This window comes from Thalassophryne amazonica, chromosome 6 (genome assembly GCF_902500255.1).
Source record: "Thalassophryne amazonica chromosome 6, fThaAma1.1, whole genome shotgun sequence".
Taxonomy (NCBI): domain Eukaryota; kingdom Metazoa; phylum Chordata; class Actinopteri; order Batrachoidiformes; family Batrachoididae; genus Thalassophryne; species Thalassophryne amazonica.
The window spans coordinates 83417256-83439532 of record NC_047108.1 but is presented as its reverse complement, the minus strand read 5'-3'; the positions used below and the strand labels follow the sequence as shown (position 1 = coordinate 83439532).

General features: G+C 43.1%; 1 protein-coding gene across 1 annotated transcript in view; it reads left to right on the top strand.

Moving 5' to 3' along the window:
* Positions 1-22277, top strand: part of LOC117511481 — a 146044-nt gene that overhangs the window by 97767 nt on the left and 26000 nt on the right. Inside the window, exons 2-7 of the mRNA XM_034171502.1 lie at positions 3722-3935; positions 8296-8350; positions 8438-8525; positions 8613-9049; positions 17305-17457; positions 17780-17935. Of these exons, the coding sequence (XP_034027393.1) occupies positions 3796-3935; positions 8296-8350; positions 8438-8525; positions 8613-9049; positions 17305-17457; positions 17780-17935 (1029 nt within the window). The 5' untranslated portion in view covers positions 3722-3795. The remainder of the gene's footprint in view (positions 1-3721; positions 3936-8295; positions 8351-8437; positions 8526-8612; positions 9050-17304; positions 17458-17779; positions 17936-22277) is intronic.

Below are 22277 nucleotides of genomic sequence, written 5' to 3'. Positions count from 1 at the left end.
ACAAATATAAATACCAGACATACTGATCAATATTGGTTTACTAGCTTCTGCTGTTCCTCTCCCTCCCATCCTCTGTCTTCATGTTACTCCTCCTCCACCTGAATGAGGAGTTGTACAGTCTGGTTCTGCACTTGGGAAGGAGCAGTCTGTGGTTGAAGAGGCTCCCCTGGTTGCTGATGATGGTGTGTAGAGGGTGACTGGCATCGTTCATAATGTCCAGCAGTTTGTCCAGTGTTTGCTTCTCTTCCACAGTTTTTGCAAGTACAATCACAATTTGTTCCATGAAGGGTAGGATCCCGAGACATTATGGTGCTGCTGGGGTGTGCAGTGAAGGGGGTAAGGGTCAGGCTAAATATACTGTGTACGCAAGTAATAGAACTCCATAATGAGCTCCCATGTAGCAGCAGTTTTACAATGTATCTCTGCCCTAATACCAACATAAGACCACCATAACTTCAGTAACTCAAGTAAACCCAGTGCCGGAAGGTTTGTGCATAGCATGGCATTTACTAGTGCTCCAGGCACAAACGTAAGTTCAAATTTTATGGCCAATCTGGTGACTGATAAATATAGGGTGTCCCAAAAAAATATACATTTAAAACACTCGGTTTCACCTTTAAATGCTACAAACTTAATTACTTATGTTTCTTTTTTACTTGCAGAGACCCTGAAGTTTATGTTGATGCCAAGCAAGACTCAGGAAAATGCCAAGATTAACCATACTACAGTGAACAAAAATTATTGAGTTTTGGCACCAGAGTGTCAAACAGGTGCAGCGACTTTATGCTAGACTGACAAAATGCAGGGCCAATATGGACATTGATATGAAAAACGTCAACCTTTCAGCTTTCTATCCAGCCATAAATTTGTTTCCTAGACATATGCTTTGACCATTTTCTTTGCTGATAAAATGTTGCATATTTTTTGGGACACCCGATATACATAAATAACTCAACCTATTTGTTTAATGCATCACCTCTGTAAACAAGGGTGAAAAAGTCCACACATTGCACTCAAATTTATCTTGAAAATCCAAAATAGCCATGTTGAAATGATAATGTAGAACCAGACGAGCCTTGGCCATGGATAGATGACAGCGATGAATTGTCCATCTCGCAACTTGGCAAATCCCAAGAGGCTCGTCCTGTATGTTCAGGCTTGAGATGCTCAGAATGGCTCATCACATTGACTAAAAACATAAAAATAACATGCAGTCACAAACAATTGACATCAGCTCCAAATGTACCTTTTAATAAACACAATAGTGATTCAGTGTAACTAGTAGAAAGGTCACAGAAGGGTGGAAACCTGGAATTGAGTGCATGAAATATAACATGAGACCAGGAGGTCCTGTCAGGCTCAAAGAAAATGAATCTTTGCACTAAACAACTGAAGGGGGGTGCAAAAAACGACGAGAGAGAGAAAAACAATGAAAGCTCTATTGGCGAGGGTGAAAAATGTGCTTTTAAGCTTGTCACCAGTGTTACTTCAACTAATGATAACACTAGCAGCATTGATATCAGCGTGGACACTGACACAGACACTGCAGAGCTCGACTGAGGAGACAAACAAGGTGATGACTGAAACTAGCAAATACAAGTGGCCATTGAATCAGGTCTGCACACTGGACTGGCACTAAGCGAATGAAGCACGGGAAAGCGGGTTCGCTGTAGCAGCGTCTGGATCAGAGGCAACTGAAGCAGCCTATGTATTTGTGCTTGGATGTGGCGTGAATGTTGGACCACGTAGCACATGTTAAACTGTGGTTGGTATATGTTGTAGAAATTATAGATTTGTATTTTGTTGTGAATATCTGTATTCCAGTCTGTATGGGTTTATCTCAAGCTTTTTGTTAATATTCAGGTGCAGTTGGTGTTGGGTTTGAAAATGAGGTCAGTGGGCTCAGTGATGGGTGACATCAGACTATGGAGCTTGACAGACCCTGGGAGGTTGTAAAACATCATGATAACACTACACTATGTTACAGTATGATGTAATGTAATTTATATGGACACAACCTTTATTGTTATGACTGACTACCATAAAATCAATACTGTTTAAGACAGTAAATGGGGCAGGGTGATGTCTAGGGCTGGGTATTGAATCAGATTTCAAGAATCAATTCGATTCTGATTCTTAAGATTCAGAATCGATTATTTTGATTTAGTTTAATTCGATCAGATATTGATTTGGGTTAGTGTTATTAACACCGTTTTTTGAGCTGTTACCTGATTGTCTAGTTATGCAACACATACTTCACAAAATTTGGCCCTTAAAATGCAGGCAATAGTGTTTCAGAGAGTTATAAATTTTAAAAATGTCCTGGGAATAATGACCCTGGTCTTCCCTAGAAAACTAGTGCCTGCATCGCTCACTGCGCAGGACGCTGCAGAAGAACTTTTCAACTACACCAGGAGAAAGGGGCTGGGAGGAAAGTTCTCGTAAGTTCTCCTGCTGCAGGAGAACTTTTCCCCTGCAGCAGGAGAACCCGGCTATGGGAAACGTTCTCCCACAGTCCACACCAGAGAATCTTCGTGTGCTGTCCCATGGAAATGGCATGTTATGAGGAACAACAACAAAACTACTGTGTGAATTATAAATGGCGGACAATTCTCTTTTCCTGCCCACAACAACAGTCTCGATAGTCATGATTGACATCTTAAATGGCTTTGACAGAGGTTGATGAATAAATTGTGGACGCGTTGCTTCTAAATCAGAACCAGTGCATCCACAATCAATGTAAAGAGCAGGTACTTTGCACAGAAATTATCATTTAGTTTTTCCCGTTACACACCTTCGGAGACAGAGTAACGGCCCAACGGCAGCTTACTTTTTTCAGGCACGCTGTTATAACGCTAGCGAGAAGTGCACACACACATACACACACACACACACACACACACATATATATATATATATATATATATATATATATATATATATATATATATATATATATATATATATGATGATCTTTGGATGTATGAATAGATCTACAGTATGGGAATTAAAATGACAATTGATTTAAAATCAGAGGCTTGATCTTTTCAACCCAGCACCAGTGATGTCAGGTGAAATCAGTAATCCATTCAAGGGATCTGTCATTTGGACAAACAAATCTAGTCAATGGTTATGCACGCATAACACAACAGGCCAATCAATGTCTGTCATGAAATGCACCACCGTTTTCCAGTGTTTCAAAAATTACAATAAAATCTTGGCGTTTTTCTCCAAAAAGTGAAAGCATTCTGCCGGGAAACTGAGTGCAGCAGTAGTGGATGTATTCTTTCCGTCAGTAAAGACACGGCTCTGGGGAGTTCAGTTGGTTTTTCCTGTAAAACTAACACAAGAATTTTTTTTTTTTGTAGCAAGTCAAATTAATGTTACGGTATCATTTGATCTTTTTTTAACCACAAAAAGAATATGATGAAACCGTTATTTTTTCCTTCTTCTTCTTTGCACATTCGTACTGACTGCCTTGTAAGGTGTTCTATTTTCTGTGCATTATTCTCCTAGTGAGTCAAAAATAGAAACTGATATGTCAGAATGAGACAGTGACAAAATGCTAGAGGCAAAGCAGGCATGCACACCCACACACAAACACACAAACGCCGTTAAAACACATCACATTTTTTTTTTCATCTCTATCTCTTGTGTCACTCACATGCTGTATCTTTTGGTCTTTTTTTCCCCCTCTCTTCCCCTGCCCGTATCTCTGCAGCTTTTCATAAGCGCACAGTTTGTGTGACAGAGTTCAGATCTGAGCACAAGTGGAAGTGAGTGACGGTGTGTGTCATGGAGACACTGGGCAGCAGAGACAGCCCCAACCTCGGGGAGCCACCCTACAGTAAGGTGCTGCTCCTGGGAGCCATCGCAGCCGCGTCGGCCTTCGTGGTCACCATCCTCATCGTACTTGTCTGCGTGGGTTGCCAAAGGTAAGAGGACAGTCTTGTGACTGAAAGCCAGAGGTCACTCAGACCTTCACCAACATCCAGTAGTCCTCTGCTTATGTATTCTTAACCGAGCTGGGGGGGTTCTGTATCATCAAATACATGGAAATCAAAGGGAGAGATCATAGAAGAGTGGACAACTGGTCTAGGCAGAGATTGCCAAACCTCCAGATGTCTCGTTTTCCGCTTTTGTCAAGACAGGCACTACATTTTGCACTGCTTCTCTCTGCTGCTGCTCCTCCCTCACCACACCCTGAAACCCCTCATCTTTGGCCTCCTGCTTGGTGGCTCCTCCGCAGCATTCTTCTCATGATCTCCCAGATGTGCCCAATCATGTCCATCTCACCTCTCTCACTTTGTCTTCAGACTGTCCTACTGAACTGTTACTCTGATATGCTCATTTCTAATTCGGTCCTCCTTTGTCACTCCTAAGAAAAGTCAGAGCATCTTCAGCACTGCCGCCTCTAAGCCATACAACATAGCTGGTCTCACTACTATCTTGTAATCTTTCCTATTCATTCTTATAGATGCTCTTCTGTCACACCTTTCTCCACCCACTCCAACCTGTCTGCACTATCTTCTTCGCATTTTTTGCTACACTCTTCTCAGAAAAATAATAATAATATAATAATAATAATAATAATAACCACCCTGACATACAGAGGAGGAAGAGGGAGACAGATGTCTTGCTTCAATTTGAAGTCTTTATTACCGCGGGAGTGCCATCACTGAAGCACATTAGCAAAACATCAGAATATATAGAGCCTGTAACACATGGGGGGTCCTAACAACAATTTTGCCAGTCATTCCCCCCCTGTCTCCAATACAGCTGCCACACTTAGCTACTCAAGGTTGGCCAAGACAAACATACTTTTGTCAAATGCGGGAGAGTGGAATTCTCTTATCTTATTCCTTGAGGAGAACCTTGTTGGTCACTCTTGAAAGTAAAGTTAGCACAATATATATTCAGCATACATGATATCAATTAAAAGAAAACTCCACATTCTCCCATGATGATAATAATTAAAAATACGTAATAAAGCACAAGAACTTTTCCAACACTCTTCATTACGTTGACTTGTTGACCCCAGGCATTTCTTTCTCATTGGTCTTCCCACCTCTACTGCTTGCAACATCATTTCACCGCTTGTACTCTGTGCTGCTCCTGCTGACTTTCATTCTTCTCCTATCTATACCTTTTTGTCTGATCTCCTCCAATCCTACCTCAAGTTTAACCTGTCATTCCTAGTACACACCTCATGCTGTCCACATATACATATCCTGCTCCACTCTCACATACTTCTCTGCAAGTCCATGTTTTCTCATACAGTGCCAAGCACCTTCTATTAAGCTGTCTCTAAATCTAAAAACACCAAATGCATCTACATCTTTCTTTTCTTCTCCTCTGTGGTATTCCTTTGCAGTTTTTCAAAGACTTCCACCCTCGTGTGGAACATTGCTCGCCAGCTGGCTCAATCCCTTGCTTGTTTCTCTGAGGTCTTCCAGTTGATATAGCAGCTCTTGAGGTTGTGCTTCAGGAGGTCCTTGTAATGCTTCTTCTGTCCTCCTCTGGAGCATTTTCCTTCTCTCTGCTGGGAACAGAAGAGCTGCTTGGGAACTCTACCATCATCCTAACGACATGAGGACTCCACCCAAAGCTAGTTCATGATGATGACACGCTCTATGCTCTGGAGCTTGGTTTCAGCCAGGGCGCTGATGTTGGTATGGTAGTCTTCCCACCTGATGCATAGGCAGCATTGGTGAAATAGCTTGAGGGTCTTCAGGTGGCAGCAAGCGTCAGATCCGTACTGCAGAGTTGGTGTGACAACAGCTTTATAGACCAGGATTTTTGCATCATGTTGAAGGTCTCTGTTGTTGAAAGCATGAGTGCGAAGCTGGCAGAAGGCAGTGCCTGTACGCTTGTTGGTGTAGGATCTGGACCTCAATGACTGCATTGCTTGTGACATGAAAATGTATTTTAAGTGCTATAGATTGTACTTTAAAACTGTTTGGATTTCAAACTGTAGTTCTTTGAACTTTGTTTTGCAGAACATCATGGACAAAGGTCTCAAGTTTGGTTTGAATACACAACCTTCAGGGTATGAGGCAATAGCAATATTACCAACAGTGCCAACACTGACAGCTCACTTTGACAGGAATAATATCATCACTTTAAATTACAAGTTACACATTTGAGAAACAAACCAATACCCAGATTGGGTTTTCCACTCTGGTATTGGTCACAGGCTGAAGCCATGTCGGTGTTGCAGGAGACAATGCAGTGTGATGAATTGGGCATGTCAAAAAGTTGCATGACTTCATTACTCCAAATGCTCTTCCTGCATCAGCCAGAAGTGATGTAAGCCGGTCTCCGTTGTCCCCTCTTTTTAGACTCCACCATTAAAAATAGGCTCTGGGTTCCAAACACATTTGCTGATTGTGAAGCAAACAACATTGTCATTGTAGGCTCTTAATCTGACATGTGGCTGCTGATTGCTGAGAGCTACTACATCATCATCACAACCGAGTTGTCACACAAGCAAGGCGTGCCTTGAGGAGAAAAAATAATTTTGGGCCTTGAACTCCGTAAACGAGTGCCACATGATTAAAACAAAAACAAATACAAATGCTTAAAGCTTTTATTGAACTTATTCTCACTCGACAACTTCATCATTGTTTCCACAGCACCCTCTGATGGTCCAGTTGTAAAAGGCATGCGTGTGACCACCTGTTGCATCAGATTCCTGTGCAGGAGGAGAGTCTATAATAGGTGCCAAAAATAGACATATCAATGTTGCCACCTACAGGAGAAAAATAACTGCCAATTCAGCTGCGCCACCTACAGTCAAAGAGTGGTCAGCAGCACAGCCAAAAAAAGGGGCTTTCAGTGAATACTCAGGCCTTGTGCTCACGTCTGTTGGGTGGTCAAGATGACAGAACAGAATATAACATATTGATATGTGGCAATAATAGAAAAGCAGAAAAAGAGAAGTATCTCTTGATTTTCTCTGGGCCGCTATCATCCTTTTTTAGGATTGCAAGTGACAGATGTGATGAGCTGATGTTTGCAGGATGTGGAGTCTAAGCAGGCTAACGTCACTCCTCAGCAGGAAGACAAGAGGATGAACTCTGAGGCAGCAAAAGCAATGAAGTGGAACAGCTCTCACCACCACCACCACCACTCCCAAACCCTCAGGGACCAATCATCGAGTGCTCTTTTGTTTTGTTGCCGTGGGAAACACAAAGATGTAGAGAAATGTCAAACTGGCTCATGTCATGGCCCTAAAACCACATTACATTGGGATCTAAAGGATAAAGTTGACGTTTCCACTGGGTATGGTAATGTGAGGAGCTGAACGGTGCTTTATCTTGTTGCATAAATCTGATTGATCCTGGAAGAAGAAACATGCAGCACTTATTGATTTATGAAGCTCTCCTGCAGTCGTTCTGTGCTCACTCTCACCATAGAAGCACATCTTGTAGAATCCGAGCGTATAACTTACACAATAATTGCTGCCTTTTTATGCGATTGTCTACCTTTGTGTTGTTTTGAGTTTAGCGCCCTGCTGTGCCGCCTTATGAGCGCCATCCTTAGGGAGCGCCATACCTTCTCACATCTCCCTCGGGGCGGGGTGGCCATATGTTAGTAAGGAGAGGCTGAACTTCCAGCTGACTAGAGGAGACAGTCGCTTGTTGCGGTGTATATATTCTGGCGCAGATGATCGCGTCGTTATCCCGAAAGTGGCGTGTGTAAATGAGCCGCCTTCCACGGAGGGTTTGTGCACCTGTGTGCGATGCAGAAGCTGCATATTTCTGCATTCTAATTTACAGCACAGCTGTAAGACCTTGTGAATCTCGTGACGCAGAGCCTCGCCCTCCTCGGCGAGAGACAGAGAGAGAGAAACAAGCTGTTCTTACATTCTCACCTGCACCCAGGAGCTTTTGTCTTCTTTAGTAATGTCATCGCTCCTTCACCATATCAACAGTATCCTCTAGCTACAGCACCGTCACCGTTTCCAGGTGTCCTCAATGATGCGCTTGTGGCTTTAAAGAATGTTGTCAAGGTTATTACCAAGGGATAGAAATGGATAAATACCTTCAGCATTTACAGAAGAAAATCATAATGAAAGAAAAACTTGCTTTTATTGGTTTTATTACATGAAAAAGAGTTTGAAATGTTCTTGGTCAAGGACAGTTTTAGCAGAAACCTGCGTCACACTCTGTCCACTGTTTCACTTTGGTCTTGTTATCAGATTTGTTTGCACTAACCAGAGGTGAATGCTGATGGTATCTGTGGATGTTCTCTCTCTGTCCACTATCTCCTGCTAACCTTCCTCATTTCCAGAAAAAGCAAGAGCAAGCATCCACCAGCTGGAGTGAAAGGGACATCTGTAAATATGGTGAGTCAAAATGCAGTGTATAGCGGTGTGATTGCATGTGTGTTCTTGCACTGTCGTATTAATGTGTTCACCTACGTGTGGCTGCAGGGTACGCTTCGGCATCCTAAGCTGAACTCCATGAGCAAATCTGACACCAAGCTGCACGAGATAAACCGCTTTCCCTGCAACGGAAACAGTAAGTGTGATGTGTGATCGTCTGGCAGCAGAGCGAGCTCTTGTATCACATCGCACTATTTCAGTCCTGCTCTCTCCCCTCTAGCAGTTCCTAAGAACCGCCCCGCCAGTATGGACCTCCTGCTCCTTCATACTCGGCGCTCTCAGACCGACCTGAGGCCCTCCCACGGGCGTCAGCTTCCACAAATCCCAACTAGCCCCAAAGGGTCTGGACAGGATGGAGGAGGTGAGAGTGGTGGAGGAGGAAGCGGAGGAGGCAGTGGAGGAGGCGGAGGAGGAGGAGGAGGAGGGGAGTCTAGAGACCATACCTATACTGAAGTGGGAATACGTAACAATCCTACCCCGACACGCGGCTTGGACGATGGCCTGTATGAGAGCGTAGGCATCCGAGAAGGTGACACCAGTTCAAAGGTTACGTCCGCTTCGCCATCCACATCAGCCAACACACCACCCGGCGAGCAGAGCTGCACAAAGCCCCCACTGAGGCCAACGGGGTCCGTAATGGAACGGGGTTCAGGAACGTACGTATATAAGTCCACATCCAGTACACTGACCTTATTGTTTCTTTAAGGTGCGTTACACATAACCAAGACGCGTTACGAAATGTCATTTTTCTGTCATGCGTGACACATTCCTGACATTCCTAATGTGACTTAACACATCTGAATAGGTTTCTTAATAGTGCGTGTTGGTGCGTGATATTCTTAATATTCGTGGAGCATGTTTTTGCCTGTCCAAAAATCTCCACGAATGTCCACACCACCCTCATTCGTCTCACGTCGTGGAGGTCGCAACTGAGCGATTGATCCGTCTTGATGAGTAGTGATCAGTAAGAGAACGTGACAACGTCATAGTGGTTCCTGTGATGGTTCTTGGAGCCCAAACTGTCACGCGTTATTACGAAGTGACACAGAAACTGTCAAGTTTTGACACAACTTGTAACGCGGCGTCACATTTCACTGCGCGCCACGACAAATCAGTTTTCTGTCACGTGCGCACAATTAAACTCGGCTCCAAGTGTCGTTCCACAGTTCCTGCTGAAGCTCCTCAGGGCACTCCTGCAGGTGTTCCACTTGCTGTTTGTAACCGATGAGGCGGGAAGACGAGTCTGGACCAGAGGAACCAGGGGACGAGAGGATTACTCGACGTGCAGCACAGACATCTCTGCACCTTCATCCAGTCCGGCGGAGGAAGAGGCATGCGCACAATTAACCCTGCTGCACCGCATTCAATTTAGATTGCTGACGCAAGGTCAGCTAAAAGTCTCATTTCAAGTTGCCTCTTCAGCACTTCAGCATGCTGTTACGCGCAATAGCGCGCACAATGCGGAACACTATTCTTGCGTGCGTAATGGTTCCTGATAATCTCCAGCAACATGTGCCCTTAATCGTAAGTGTGGTTAACAGGTTGCAGGCAGTTCCTGAGGACACTGACGCCTCTTCAAGGTCGGACTGGGAACAAATTTCGGCCCTGGCATTTTTCCTCTGGACCAGCCCACTATTGGCCCGATGAATCCACCCCCAAATACGCACACCCACCCGTCCATACCAAACCCCCAATGAACAACTACTATACACCTAAACACCATGAACACACACCTAACACACACTTTCACTGTCATTTCACCTTGATCATAGTACAAAAACGCGGACCCGCGCCACGAGGGGGCGTCCTGATAGACATTAAAGGCAATTACATATTTTGACGAAATTACAAAGTTTAAATGACATATATAAAAACATCATGAGGTTTATGTCACAGAAATCCTACTTTACAATCACACTGCAGGTCATTGTTAAATTATTTCCTTTTGCATTTATAATAAATACTTGTATTTTGTAGTGTTGGTTTTCTGGTTGAAATAAGATATAAAGAATCTACCAGACTTCAAAAAAATATACAAGTTTCCCATGTTTATTTTATTTGTCTAAAAATAAATGTCTGAGGTTCCTTATGTTAAACAGAAATTATCTAATCTGAAATAACAGGTGGTTTTAATACAGATGAAGTTTCTAAAGAACCCATTTATTGATTTATTTACCTATTTTAATTACAAGTGTTCTAACCTTTTTAACGTAATCAGAAATTTTGAGGTAACCACAACAAAAAAAACATTTCAATGATTTTTCTTCAGAAAACCTGCTCTATAAATGAGCAGTCCTGTCACACGTTAATGTTTTGTACAGATCAGTGGTTTCTGCACCAATCGGATTGGTCCAATCCATTTGTAGAGATCAGTGGTTTCTGCCACGAGTCTTCCATGTTTTGGCCCGACGCGTCGTTCCTATTGGACAATGCCAAGGTACGTCACAGCTCAGAGTGTCGAAAGTTGCGCACCTCATCTCGACAGAACACCGCTCTGTGGTATGCAGGAGATCACTTGAACCGAGCGTCTATACGTTCAATAATAATTTAAAAAATATTGTCATCACTCTTCACTCTTAGTCTGTCTCTTACAACGGTGCAGCGTAAATACACGAGCTTTCCAGGAGCGCACGTCTCCTCCGGTGCGCACTATTTTTTGGGGGGGCGACCCGCCCCCTGTGATAACTCATCGCCCCCTTAATATTTTTTTTTTCTGGTGCCAGTCTGACAAAACGGAAGCAAATGCACACAAGCGGAAAAAAGTTTTTGTGTTTCCAAAGTGTGTTGTGAGAGAGAGAGAGAGAGAGGTAATGTGTAACCACTGCTAAGGATTCACACAGCAGCAAATTAAGGAGCTGAAGTCCGTAGCTGTTGCATTTAAAGATTAACAAAAGTAAGCACAGGATAAAAAAAATGACTCCAACCTTGTAAGCAGTAGAAGAGCGGAGAGAAGTCCATGGCGGCGAGGACTCAATCTATTCACCTGGGCGGGATCGGCCGCCTGCACTTCCCTGCAATCTGATTGGCCACACTGTATGCTTCTCCATTGTCATTGGCTGTTGTCATGTCAATCATTGTGCTCGATGTAAGTCTCCGTTGTGTGTCAAACGGAAACAAAACTGAAACCTAGATAAGACTGGCGCCGGTATGAAACACTAGCAGAACTTTTATTTTGCACAAATTCAGGAAGTGGCTCTGCAGCTGCGCCGATTAATGCTGTAGCTTCAACCGATTACGGATTTTCCTCGGTGTTGACAGCAGCGCTTGGTTTCGGAACACTGTATATTTCCATAATCTCTATAAAAAATGGGAGGGCCAGCCCACGCACGTCTAAACGGTGCAGCGGCCCACCGGGGCAAATGCCAAAATCACAGATTATCAGTCCGAGCCTGCGCCCTCTGCCCCGAATCATCACATTCGTGATCAGCGGGCCGAGAATGTGTACTTCGTGGCATTCGTGACGTCGTCGTTATGTTTAAACGCAGCATTAGAATGTGGAGCACTTTAAGAAAAACATGCAAAAAAAACTGTCATTTTTATTATAGCTTCCGAAACCTTTACAAACTATGCATTAAGTTATTACAAGCAAAGTTTGTGATTTAAAGGATTGCATGGTAGCACCCTGACATCAGTGTGTGCATGTGTGAATGGGTGAATATGAGGCATCATTGTAAAGCACTTTGAGCTTCTGATTCAAATGGAAAAGTGCTGTACAAATCCAGTACCACACTATTTGTTTCTCTTATTGATCAAAGTAAATGAAGTCTACGTTAAACAAATTCATTCATTCATTCATTCGTATTTCTATACCCAATATTCCAATGAAAGATAAAATATATCAGTGACTCATCAGGTGAAAACTAGCTGTAAAGTCATTATGTGTGCCCAGATTTTTATTTGACTGATGTAGAGATTTGTTTGCGTCGAGTTTAAAGGGCATAGTTTTGAAATTTTATCATGTATATGGTGTCAGTTTTTGTCAGACCAGACGAAATATCTTCTTCAACGACCTTTTTTGTTCATGATGAAAGCGAAACGAGGACGATACTACGTCAGTTGTAAAAACGCTAAAGACGAAAAAAGAACCTGCGTTGTTGTTGATGAAAAAAGACGAGACTAAAATGTTTTGCATGAAATAAAAACTGAAATACAATCTCAAATTTTCGTCAACAAGCTGTTACACTTTGAAAATGTTTCAAAAATGTGTCGCATTCAGCAGAGTTTGCGCTGACGCAAAATCAACAAGGCTGGACGCAGCATATAAAATGTGCCGCAGGCGCATTGAGATTGCCCATTCAAAAACATTCAAAAATTGTTTTTTAAAATAACTTTTTCCATTTTGTTTGATTATGCTTCTCTGTCTACATCAGCCTGCTGTGTTTGTGAGCACAGAGCTGTAGAGGCCACTAGTGCGGACACCAGCATCCAGAAAGTTAACTAACATTTTTCTTACAAACTACACAGTAAAATCACCATTGTGAAACTAACACTGTCAGTGTTAGTTTTACACTGTCAGTGTTAAATTAACAGTATTAAATTAACACTGCCAGTGGACATATGGTCCTACTCTGGCCAGAGTGGCACCATATGTCCACTGGCAGTGTTATTTTAACACTGGTGATTTTACTGTGTAGGAACCCAGTGGTGTCCCCCCCCCCTCCCCACACACACACACAACCAAAAATTGCACAAACAGCCATTTTTTAATTATTTTTAATATTTCAGAAGTGCCCCTGAAATTGCAATTGAAATTGACATCAAAAGACGGCCGGCTACACTACAACTACGAGGTCTGTTAGAAAAGTAATCTGACCTTTTTATTTTTTTCAAAAACCTGATGGATTTGAATCACGTGTGCTTGCATGAGCCAACCTTGAACCTTCGTGCGCATGCGTGATTTTTTTCACGCCTGTCGGTTGCGTCATTTGCTTGTAAGCAGCCTTTGTGTGAGGATGGGTGGAGTCTCTCGTCGTTTTTTTCTTTGCAAGGAAATGGCGGAACGACTGGAGCAGCGCAACTGCATCAAATTTTGCCAGAAACTGGGTGACAGCCAGGTGGAAACCATTTGGATTATTCAGACGGCTTTCGGTGACGATCCTATGGGCATCACACAGATTAAAGAGCGGCACAACCGGTTTAAAGACGGCCGCACAGCGGAGGAGAGCGAGTCACGCTCCGGGCGGCCATCATCATGCTGAAATGACCAGATCATTCCAAAGTGAACGCTGTGGTGATGTGGGACCGTCGTGTGACTATCAGAGAAATTGCGGAAGAGGTGGACATCAGCACTTTTTCGGCATATTCCACTGTGACAGAAGATTTGGTCATGAAAAGAGTTGCAGCGAAATTCATCGGCACGAAGCTGATGGCGCAGCAAAAGCGCCACCGTGTTGAAGCCTCACAGGACATGTTGGGACATGCTCAGCTCTTGCACCATTCGGAAGATTCAGACGGCTTTCGGTGGCTGTTCAGTCGTGTGACTATGTAAGAAATTGTGGACAAGGTGGGCATGTCCCAACATGTCCTGTGAGACTTCAACACAGAGGCGCTTTTGCTGCGCCATCAGCTTCGTGCCGATGAATTTCACCGCCACTCTTTTCATGACCAAATCTTCTGTCACAGTGGAATGTGCCGAAAAAGTGCTGATGTCCACCTCTTCCACAATTTCTCTGATAGTCACACGACGGTCCCACATCACCACAGTGTTCACTTTGGAAATGATCTGGTCATTTCAGCATGTTGATGGCCGCCCAGAGCGTGACTCGCTCTCCACCGTTGTGCAGCCGTCTTTAAACCGGTTGTACTGCTCCTTAATCTGTGTGATACCCATAGGATCGTCACCGAAAGCCGTCTGAATAATCTGAATGGTTTCCACCTGGCTGTCGCCCAGTTTCTGGCAAAATTTGATGCAGTCGCGCTGCTCCAGTCGTTCCGCCATTTCCTTGCAAAGAAAAAACGACGAGAGACTCCACCCATCCTCACACAAAGGCTGCTTACAAGCAAATGACGCAACCGACAGGCGTGAAAAAAATCACACATGCGCACGAAGGTTCAAGGTCGGCAAGCACCCGTGATTCAAATCCATCAGGTTTTTGAAAAAAATAAAAAGGTCGGATACTTTTCTAACAGACCTCGTATACTTATTTTTATTAGCCATTTCACACAATTGAGAAAAATGTGCAGGAATTATAGGCCTGTATTTAAAATATGAATGAGATGTGCGTTATTTGGAAGAAAGTCGAAGTGTAACCGACTTTAGCCCACTAACCCCCCGTCCCTTCCATTACAAAAACCCAGAGGTGAACTCTATCCCGTGTGCTCCTCCCTCCCCTTTCTCACACTGCTTCTGTGTATCGTCCTTCTCAGCAAGCAAGTGTGCCTGTGCAGCTGCAGGGGGCGCCATGTTGCCAATTCCACACACAGTTACAAGAAAACCGCTTTGTGGTTCATTTTTAAAATTTTTTTAAGTGCTGGTGTCCACGGTGCCGCGTCGGTCCCGTTCATCCCGTACCAAAAACTGCTACTGTAGGAACCTAAAAGCCAAAAATATTTGTTTTTAATAACTGCATGTTTACGAAGATAACAGCACTGATTACATTACACATCTGTGGATTTATCAAAAATGAAATCAGTAATAAACATGCTGTAGCATAAATCTGTCTGACATTAGTGACAAACATTTAATGAAAAAATAGTTTACATTGACACTGTTTCACGGTGTTAAAGTGTCTGATCAGCTCTCTGAGCCTCAGATTAAAGTTACCGTATGTTAGTTTACATTTACACTCTCACGCTGTCTGTGTTAAAGCGTCTGATCAGCTCTCTGAGCCTCATATTAAAGATACTGTGTGTAGATTTTTGAACACAGCAACAAACACTACATCCATCCAATATGAATTTGTTTAAACATTATTTATGACTAATATATTACAAATGATATGAAATATATATAAAAAATAATGAAATATGAAGTGTGCATCATATTTAAATGAAATTGGCTCCAGTTGTGGCTCGTACAATAGATAAAAACATTACAAATCTTGAATTATTTATTTTATTTTATTCTGCTTTGCTTTAACTAAATTCCAGTCAGTTCTTAACATGCAAACAGAATAACCAGATCCAACAAATGTTTCAAAAGACTCACACCCTACGGCACTCTGGAGGTGTTTTTCCTGTCGTGACCCCCCGCGGTCGGGTCCGGCCCGACACTCGACTCTGCCCGCACGTTCTTTCATTACAAAATGTCCGTTAACAATGGAATGTCCGAATAAACTCCTCGTGCCGACTTCTTCTGAAAGTTCTCTGTTCTCTGACGACTTCCTGGATCAACAGAGCCTGAAATGTGGAAGTTTTCAACTTGAAACGGCGAGACGCTGCCGCATCGAAGCGCAGATCGCCGTCAGGCGCCGTGGGCCGTCCTTAAAGCGACAGTTACAGACCAAAATCTCTCATCAGCCGTTAAAATTTTACCGAAAACCAGCTGAATTTATCGAATGGTGTCCACTCAGTTGTGCCTTACAGTTTTGAAAAATTTTTTATCAAACAAAGCAGCAGTCTCTGAGCCATTCCTAAACAATGAAAAAACGACGAGGGGGTGGGCCACTCCTCACTCAAAGACTGCCCACAGGCGAATGACGTAACCGACAGGCGTGAAAAAACTCTCGCATGCCCATGAGGGTTCAAGCATGTCTGATGTAATCACACGTGATTCAAATCCATATGGTTTTTGAAAAAAATAATAAGGTCGGATACTTTTCTAATAGACCTCGTATTCTGACTTTTTCCACTGTATCAAATCCATCTGCGTGTCCAGGCAGTCTGTAAAAACAGCGTCATGGAGCCAAGCTTCTCCCCCTGCGCGCAGCTTACGCAGCCATTCCTGCATACAAGATACGTAGCATGATGCAACTCTATGCAGGCCCGATGTGAAAGGAGCTTCTGACTGATACCATGCATTCAGCCCAACAGAATGTTGCAATGCATTCGCGATATCCTCTGCTGTGATTTGGCAGAATGGCAAACATTTTGACATTTTGTCACACTGAATGCAGGCATAATCTTGATCGTCCAGTTCCTCCTTTCTCACCCCACCCACTAAAAATCCAATTGTGCTTTTTGATTCCGAAGTAACAATGTAGCCAGTGAATCCAGAATCTTAATATCGTGGGCTGACTGGCTGCACAAACATCATCATGACTGAGTTGACACACAAGCAAGGCGACATTGAAAGAGAAAAATATTTTGGGCGTTGATAAGAAAGACCATCAACAAGTACCAGTGTGAGCACAAACAACTCAAAACCTTTGAGCTTTTGTTCAAGAGTTTGTCGTGAAAAGACTGGTTCATTTTCACGATTTCTGCAGTGCCCTCTGGTGGTCAAAGTTGAAAAGCATGCGTGTCAGTCTGTTTTATCGACTCCTGTAGAGGAAGTCTGGCAGACTTCAGGGGCGAATGTATGATCATTGCAGAAAACCAACACATCAAAAGGTTAAACACAAAACAACACATGCTGTTGCCCCAAGACGTTGTATAGCTCTGTTTGGTCTTGTTTGTAGGTGGCGCAGATGTTTCACAGCATCACATCACACAAACTTTGTGTTGTTCTAAATATACAGTCTGTCTGTATTATGATACTGTAAAGTAAGTAAAGTAGTAAGTAAGTCCCTTCGGCTGCTCCCTTGTTTGCACTCGGGGTCGCCACAGCAAATCCAAGGTGGATCTGCATGTTGAACTGGCATAGGTTTTACGCCGGCTGCCCTTCCTGACGCAACTCCACATTACATGGAGAAATGTGGCAGGGGTGGGATTTGAACCCGGAACCTTCTGCACTGAAACCAAGCGCATTAACCACTTGGCCACCACCCCCTATTATGATACTGTATATGGTTGTATTTCTTTCCTGTCTCTGATAGGGCGGCAGAGGAAACAGTTCCATTAATGGGCTGACAGCGGGAAGAACCAACAACATGAGTGTGGTCAACAAATCCCCTCTGTCCTCTGCTAGCTCTCTGATCCACCAGGATCCAACTACAGCTGAGTACGCGTCTGTGCGAAAATTCAAAAAGGTAACAACGGACGTACGTTTCACACTTCAAAATGTACAGTAAAGGCAGTGCTGATTAAAAAAAAAGAAGCCATCGGCGAAGTTCAGTTTATGCCCACAGTACATTAAACTGACAGTACACATGTGAGCCTGTGTCCGTGCAAACTGTGAAATTCTCAAGTACCTTGATTTTTTTTTTTTTTTTTTTTATGTCTTTTGTTTGATGACCGGAAAAACTCTTAGGTATCGAGTCGTCATCTTGATGCTGCTGTGTTTCTGCTGTGCTCAGTGACTGTAAATCTGGAATATAAACAGTGTTTCCACTGTGGAATCATTACCTCAAGGTTGACAAGACAAACAGGAAGGAAAATAATGGAGCCGACAGCCAGTCAGACAGCCAATCAAGTGTGAGCGATTCGCCCTCTGCTCCTCCGCTCCATCGCAGTCAGGAGTTTCCTCGCAAACCGCTGGAGCCGTTTCACCTGCACTCCTTCCCGAAGGTACAAGAGTCACAGGGTCAACGTTCTCCATCTTAACACTACATTATTACATCATATTTACACACTTTACTCTATTGGGTCTGTCTGTCAGGCTGTTATCCTACCACCAGAGGGCGCTGTCCACAAACAAACAGAAAGGAAACATGCAGGAAGGCATTGTGCCTTTATATTAATATATATGCAGCTATAAGAATAAAGTTCTTTGTTTGTTTGTTTGTTTGTTTGTTTTAAGGAGATTATCCAGAATTCACCTGACAAACTTGTTATGTTGTTAAAATGTCATTGTGCAGTGGTTATGGAGGTGGTCTGGCCTTTAGATGTACTTCTAAACCACACCTTCAATGTAGGGAAGTTCTGAATGGGGATCGTTGGGACAATAAACTTCATTATTATCGTTATTATTATTATTATTAGTATTAGTATTAAAACACATTCAACAACATATAAAAGGCTTATTTTTCAGAAATATTCCATGACAAGAACGTTTTAGATCACAATGAATGCAGTTTTGGCCAAATAATTTAATTCATGAGTTTTCATTAAAATAGCCTTAAAATGCACCATAAGAACAAACAACAGAATTCATAACAACCATCATTGTTATGAACTCATGGTGGCTATTTTGGACGCTATCCTGAATATTTGGCCAAATATTGGCCAAGTTTTTGTTTGTTTTGTTTTTTTCTTATTGGGCACATCCTTAATGAGACATCAAAGAAAATGAAAAAAGTTAGTTTGGTTTATTGCTTGGGAGGTGCAAAGGGGTGATTGTAGCTCCCCTATTGTCTGTTTTTAGTGTGTGTGTGTGTGTGTGTGTGTGTGTGTGTGTGTGTGTGTGTGTGTGTGTGTGTGTGTGTGTGTGTGTGTGTGTGTGTGTGTGTGTGTGTGTGTGTGTGCGCGCATGTGTTCCAGCCCCTTTTGCACTGTACCGTGAAGCACATTATTAAAGTGGCAAAGAGTAAAGAGTGGAAGGACAGATTATGTAAGAGCTTGGTAAACTGCTAATCTGTGTGTGTCTGTGTGTGTGTCTGTGTGTGGGTGCGCATGTGTGGGTGAGTGCACGAGCAAGCGTGCACGTTCCACAGAATCTATCAGGAAATCTATCTAGAAACAGCTAACAAGTAGCCAGCAGCCAGTGTGTGGATAAATAACAGTGTTCACATATTGAAGCCATTTGCTCGGCCCGGCTTCGATTACTCACTCTCACTGCACTGGAGGAGCATATAAAAGTTTAATCAACCTCGGTTACATGTGCACAGACCACTACGCTGCCTCCTAATTGGTTTCTAATAGGTTTTGATTGCCAGCAGTGATAAAAATTTATCAAGAACTCTTACTTGGTTATTTATTGCTTATTCTTATGAGTGCATTTTTGCACAAGGCAGTGAATATTGTTTTTGTTTTTAGCAGATCATCCAGTTCTATGAATAAAGGCCAAAACCAATGCATATTTATGAAATGATTGCGCATTATTGGTGAAACATCACAATTGCACTCTGTTTCACCCATATTGGCCTCTCTTCATTGGCTTCCTGTTAATTCTAGAATAGAATTTAAAATTCTTCTTCTTTCTTATAAGGTTTTGAATAATCAGGTCCCATCTTATCTTAGGGACCTCATAGTACCATATCACCCCAATAGAGCACTTTGCTCTCACACTGCAGGCTTACTTGTAGTTCCTAGGGTTTGTAAGAGTAGAATGGGAGGCAGAGCCTTCAGCTTTCAGGCTCCTCTCCTGTGGAACCAGCTCCCAATTCGGATCAGGGAGACAGACACCCTCTCTACTTTTAAGATTAGGCTTAAAACTTTCCTTTTCGCTAAAGCTTATAGTTAGGGCTGGATCAGGTAACCCTGAACCATCCCTTAGTTATGCTGCTATAGACTTAGACTGCTGGGGGATTCCCATGATGCACTGAGTGTTTCTTTCTCTTTTTGCTCTGTATGCACCACTCTGCATTTAATCATTAGTGATTGATCTTTGCTCCCCTCCACAGCATGTCTTTTTCCTGGTTCTCTCCCTCAGCCCCAACCAGTCCCAGCAGAAGACTGCCCCTCCCTGAGCCTGGTTCTGCTGGAGGTTTCTTCCTCTTAAAAGGGAGTTTTTCCTTCCCACTGTCGCCAAGTGCTTGCTCACAGGGGGTCGTTTTGACCGTTGGGGTTTTTCCGTAATTATTGTATGGCCTTGCCTTACAATATAAAGCGCCTTGGGGCAACTGTTTGTTGTGATTTGGCGCTATATAAATAAAATTTATTTGATTTGATTTGATTTGTTTGTTTTTTTATTTGGTGGGAGATGATTATTCAGAGGTGTGCTGACAGAATTTGTATTAAATGTGCAGTTTAAAGTAAAGGTCATGCGCTTGCTGTACATGTAAAGTTCACATATACAGCACACAGCGAGCGTTTGGGGGCTCACCCAAGCACACACTTATACTAAATATGAATGAAATTGGTCAACTGGTTCTTGAGATATCGCACTAACAAGGGAAAACAGACGAACATGCTGATTGCATGTATTTCATACCGGGGGGGATAATAAATTGATCATTTAAGGTGAATGCACAGTTGTGAATCATCCAGCAGGTGCCAATGTTCAGCAGGTGGCAGCTCCACAAATGATTCTTCTGCTTTATGTGAATTCTGGATGAATGTTTCAAAGGTTTCAAAAAGGTTCCAGGACTGTGTTCTGAGGTTTGACATGAGTAATTTGCAGTACAGATGAAAAGCTTTGTTATTATCTCCATTCACATGTTCTACCCATCATTTAAAAATGGCTTTATGCTGCCATTCTGTTGTATAGTTCGTCCTGTATTTGGCTGTGTAGGGGGAATTGTGTTTCTTCCCTCGTTTGCAGGCTTAAGTGATGAACTCTGGTGAAGGTGGGCGGCAGACATGTCTATTGGATATTATTACACATGCAAACAAAGCTACTCTTTCAATTGATCAAAGCATCAAAGGTCATCACAAACCAATAAGTTCATCCTCAGTATGTGCTCTTTATAAGTTGAGGAGTTTGAACATGATAGCACTTGTTGTTTTTGAGTTACTGTCAACATAACGTGGCTGGGATGGAAGAGCCCACTCACTCACTCACTCACTCACTAGTACAGTTACAAGTGCAGGGAATAAACGGAACTATCAAAAGCTAATGTTTGAAAATTGGCATGTGTTCTGACAGGAGGACACACATCAATATGGTGAAGACAGAATATTGAATACCAATTGTCAGTTTTATAGTGGGGTCATAGTGGAGCTGCTGACCATCTTACAGTTGGGGGGGGGGGGGGGGGGGGAATAAATGCCACATTGGCCACAATGCAAGAGTATGTCTAAGTGCCCCATCACACTTTAGCACGAATGAGCACAAGCCAAGCCGAATCAGGTGGAATGTAAAAAAAAAAAAAAAAAAGGGCCACATCTGGGAGGGAATAAGAATTGCGGAGGACAGCTGTCCGAATCCCCAGACAGCGCTCCGACCCGCCCTGGCTGATTTGTGTACATGCTGCACGCGTGAGCCTCCAAAAGCAGTACAACTGTAAGTGGAATACTGTAAGAGTACCTGGACAGCTGCCAGAATGCAGTAAGAACAGTAAGAACTTACAAGCCGTACGATTACGCTCCGATTGCGGTTGGGGAGAATATATTACAGCAGCACTTAAGGTTCACTTGTGGTGCATTCAGGCACATTCAGCACATTCGACCAGGGTTCGACGTGGCGGAAACATGTCCCCCTGAACGCAATCAGAATTTCACAAATGCCGTTTTCATGCCGCAAGATTGTTTAAAATGCGGTCAGACTGCGGTCAGATGGCACTTCGGCTGCTGTTCGATATTTTTCCACTTTGACTGTGGCCCGATTGTTTTTGAACATGAGCAAAATATTCGGGTTGTACAGAGGCTTCAGGGTTGTACAGAGGCTTCAGATAACTGTCGCTGAGATAGATGATTACTGGAGTGCAGTTTGAAGCAGAAACGAGGTGTTTCGGCGCTGAAATGAAACAGCACTGCTGCTAGCTAAACAACGAGCGGCGCGCTGCTGCTAGCTAAACAGCAACAAAATTTTTCTCCCATCAAGTTCTTATTCTCTTCTTTTCATCCGATTCTGTGCCATTTTACACAATCTGGATTACAATACAGGACTAGAGCACCTGGAGGATTACATTGACAAATATTTCAACAAACTCTGCATCATGGGACATACTCAAAAGGCTAAAAAACCACGCACGGTAGAATCCGCTTCATCATTATCAGATCTTTCACCTCAGTGTTCTCCTGCTAAACCATCGGACAGCCCAGAAATGACGAACCTTTTACTATCTATAAAGGAGCGATTATCTTCTCT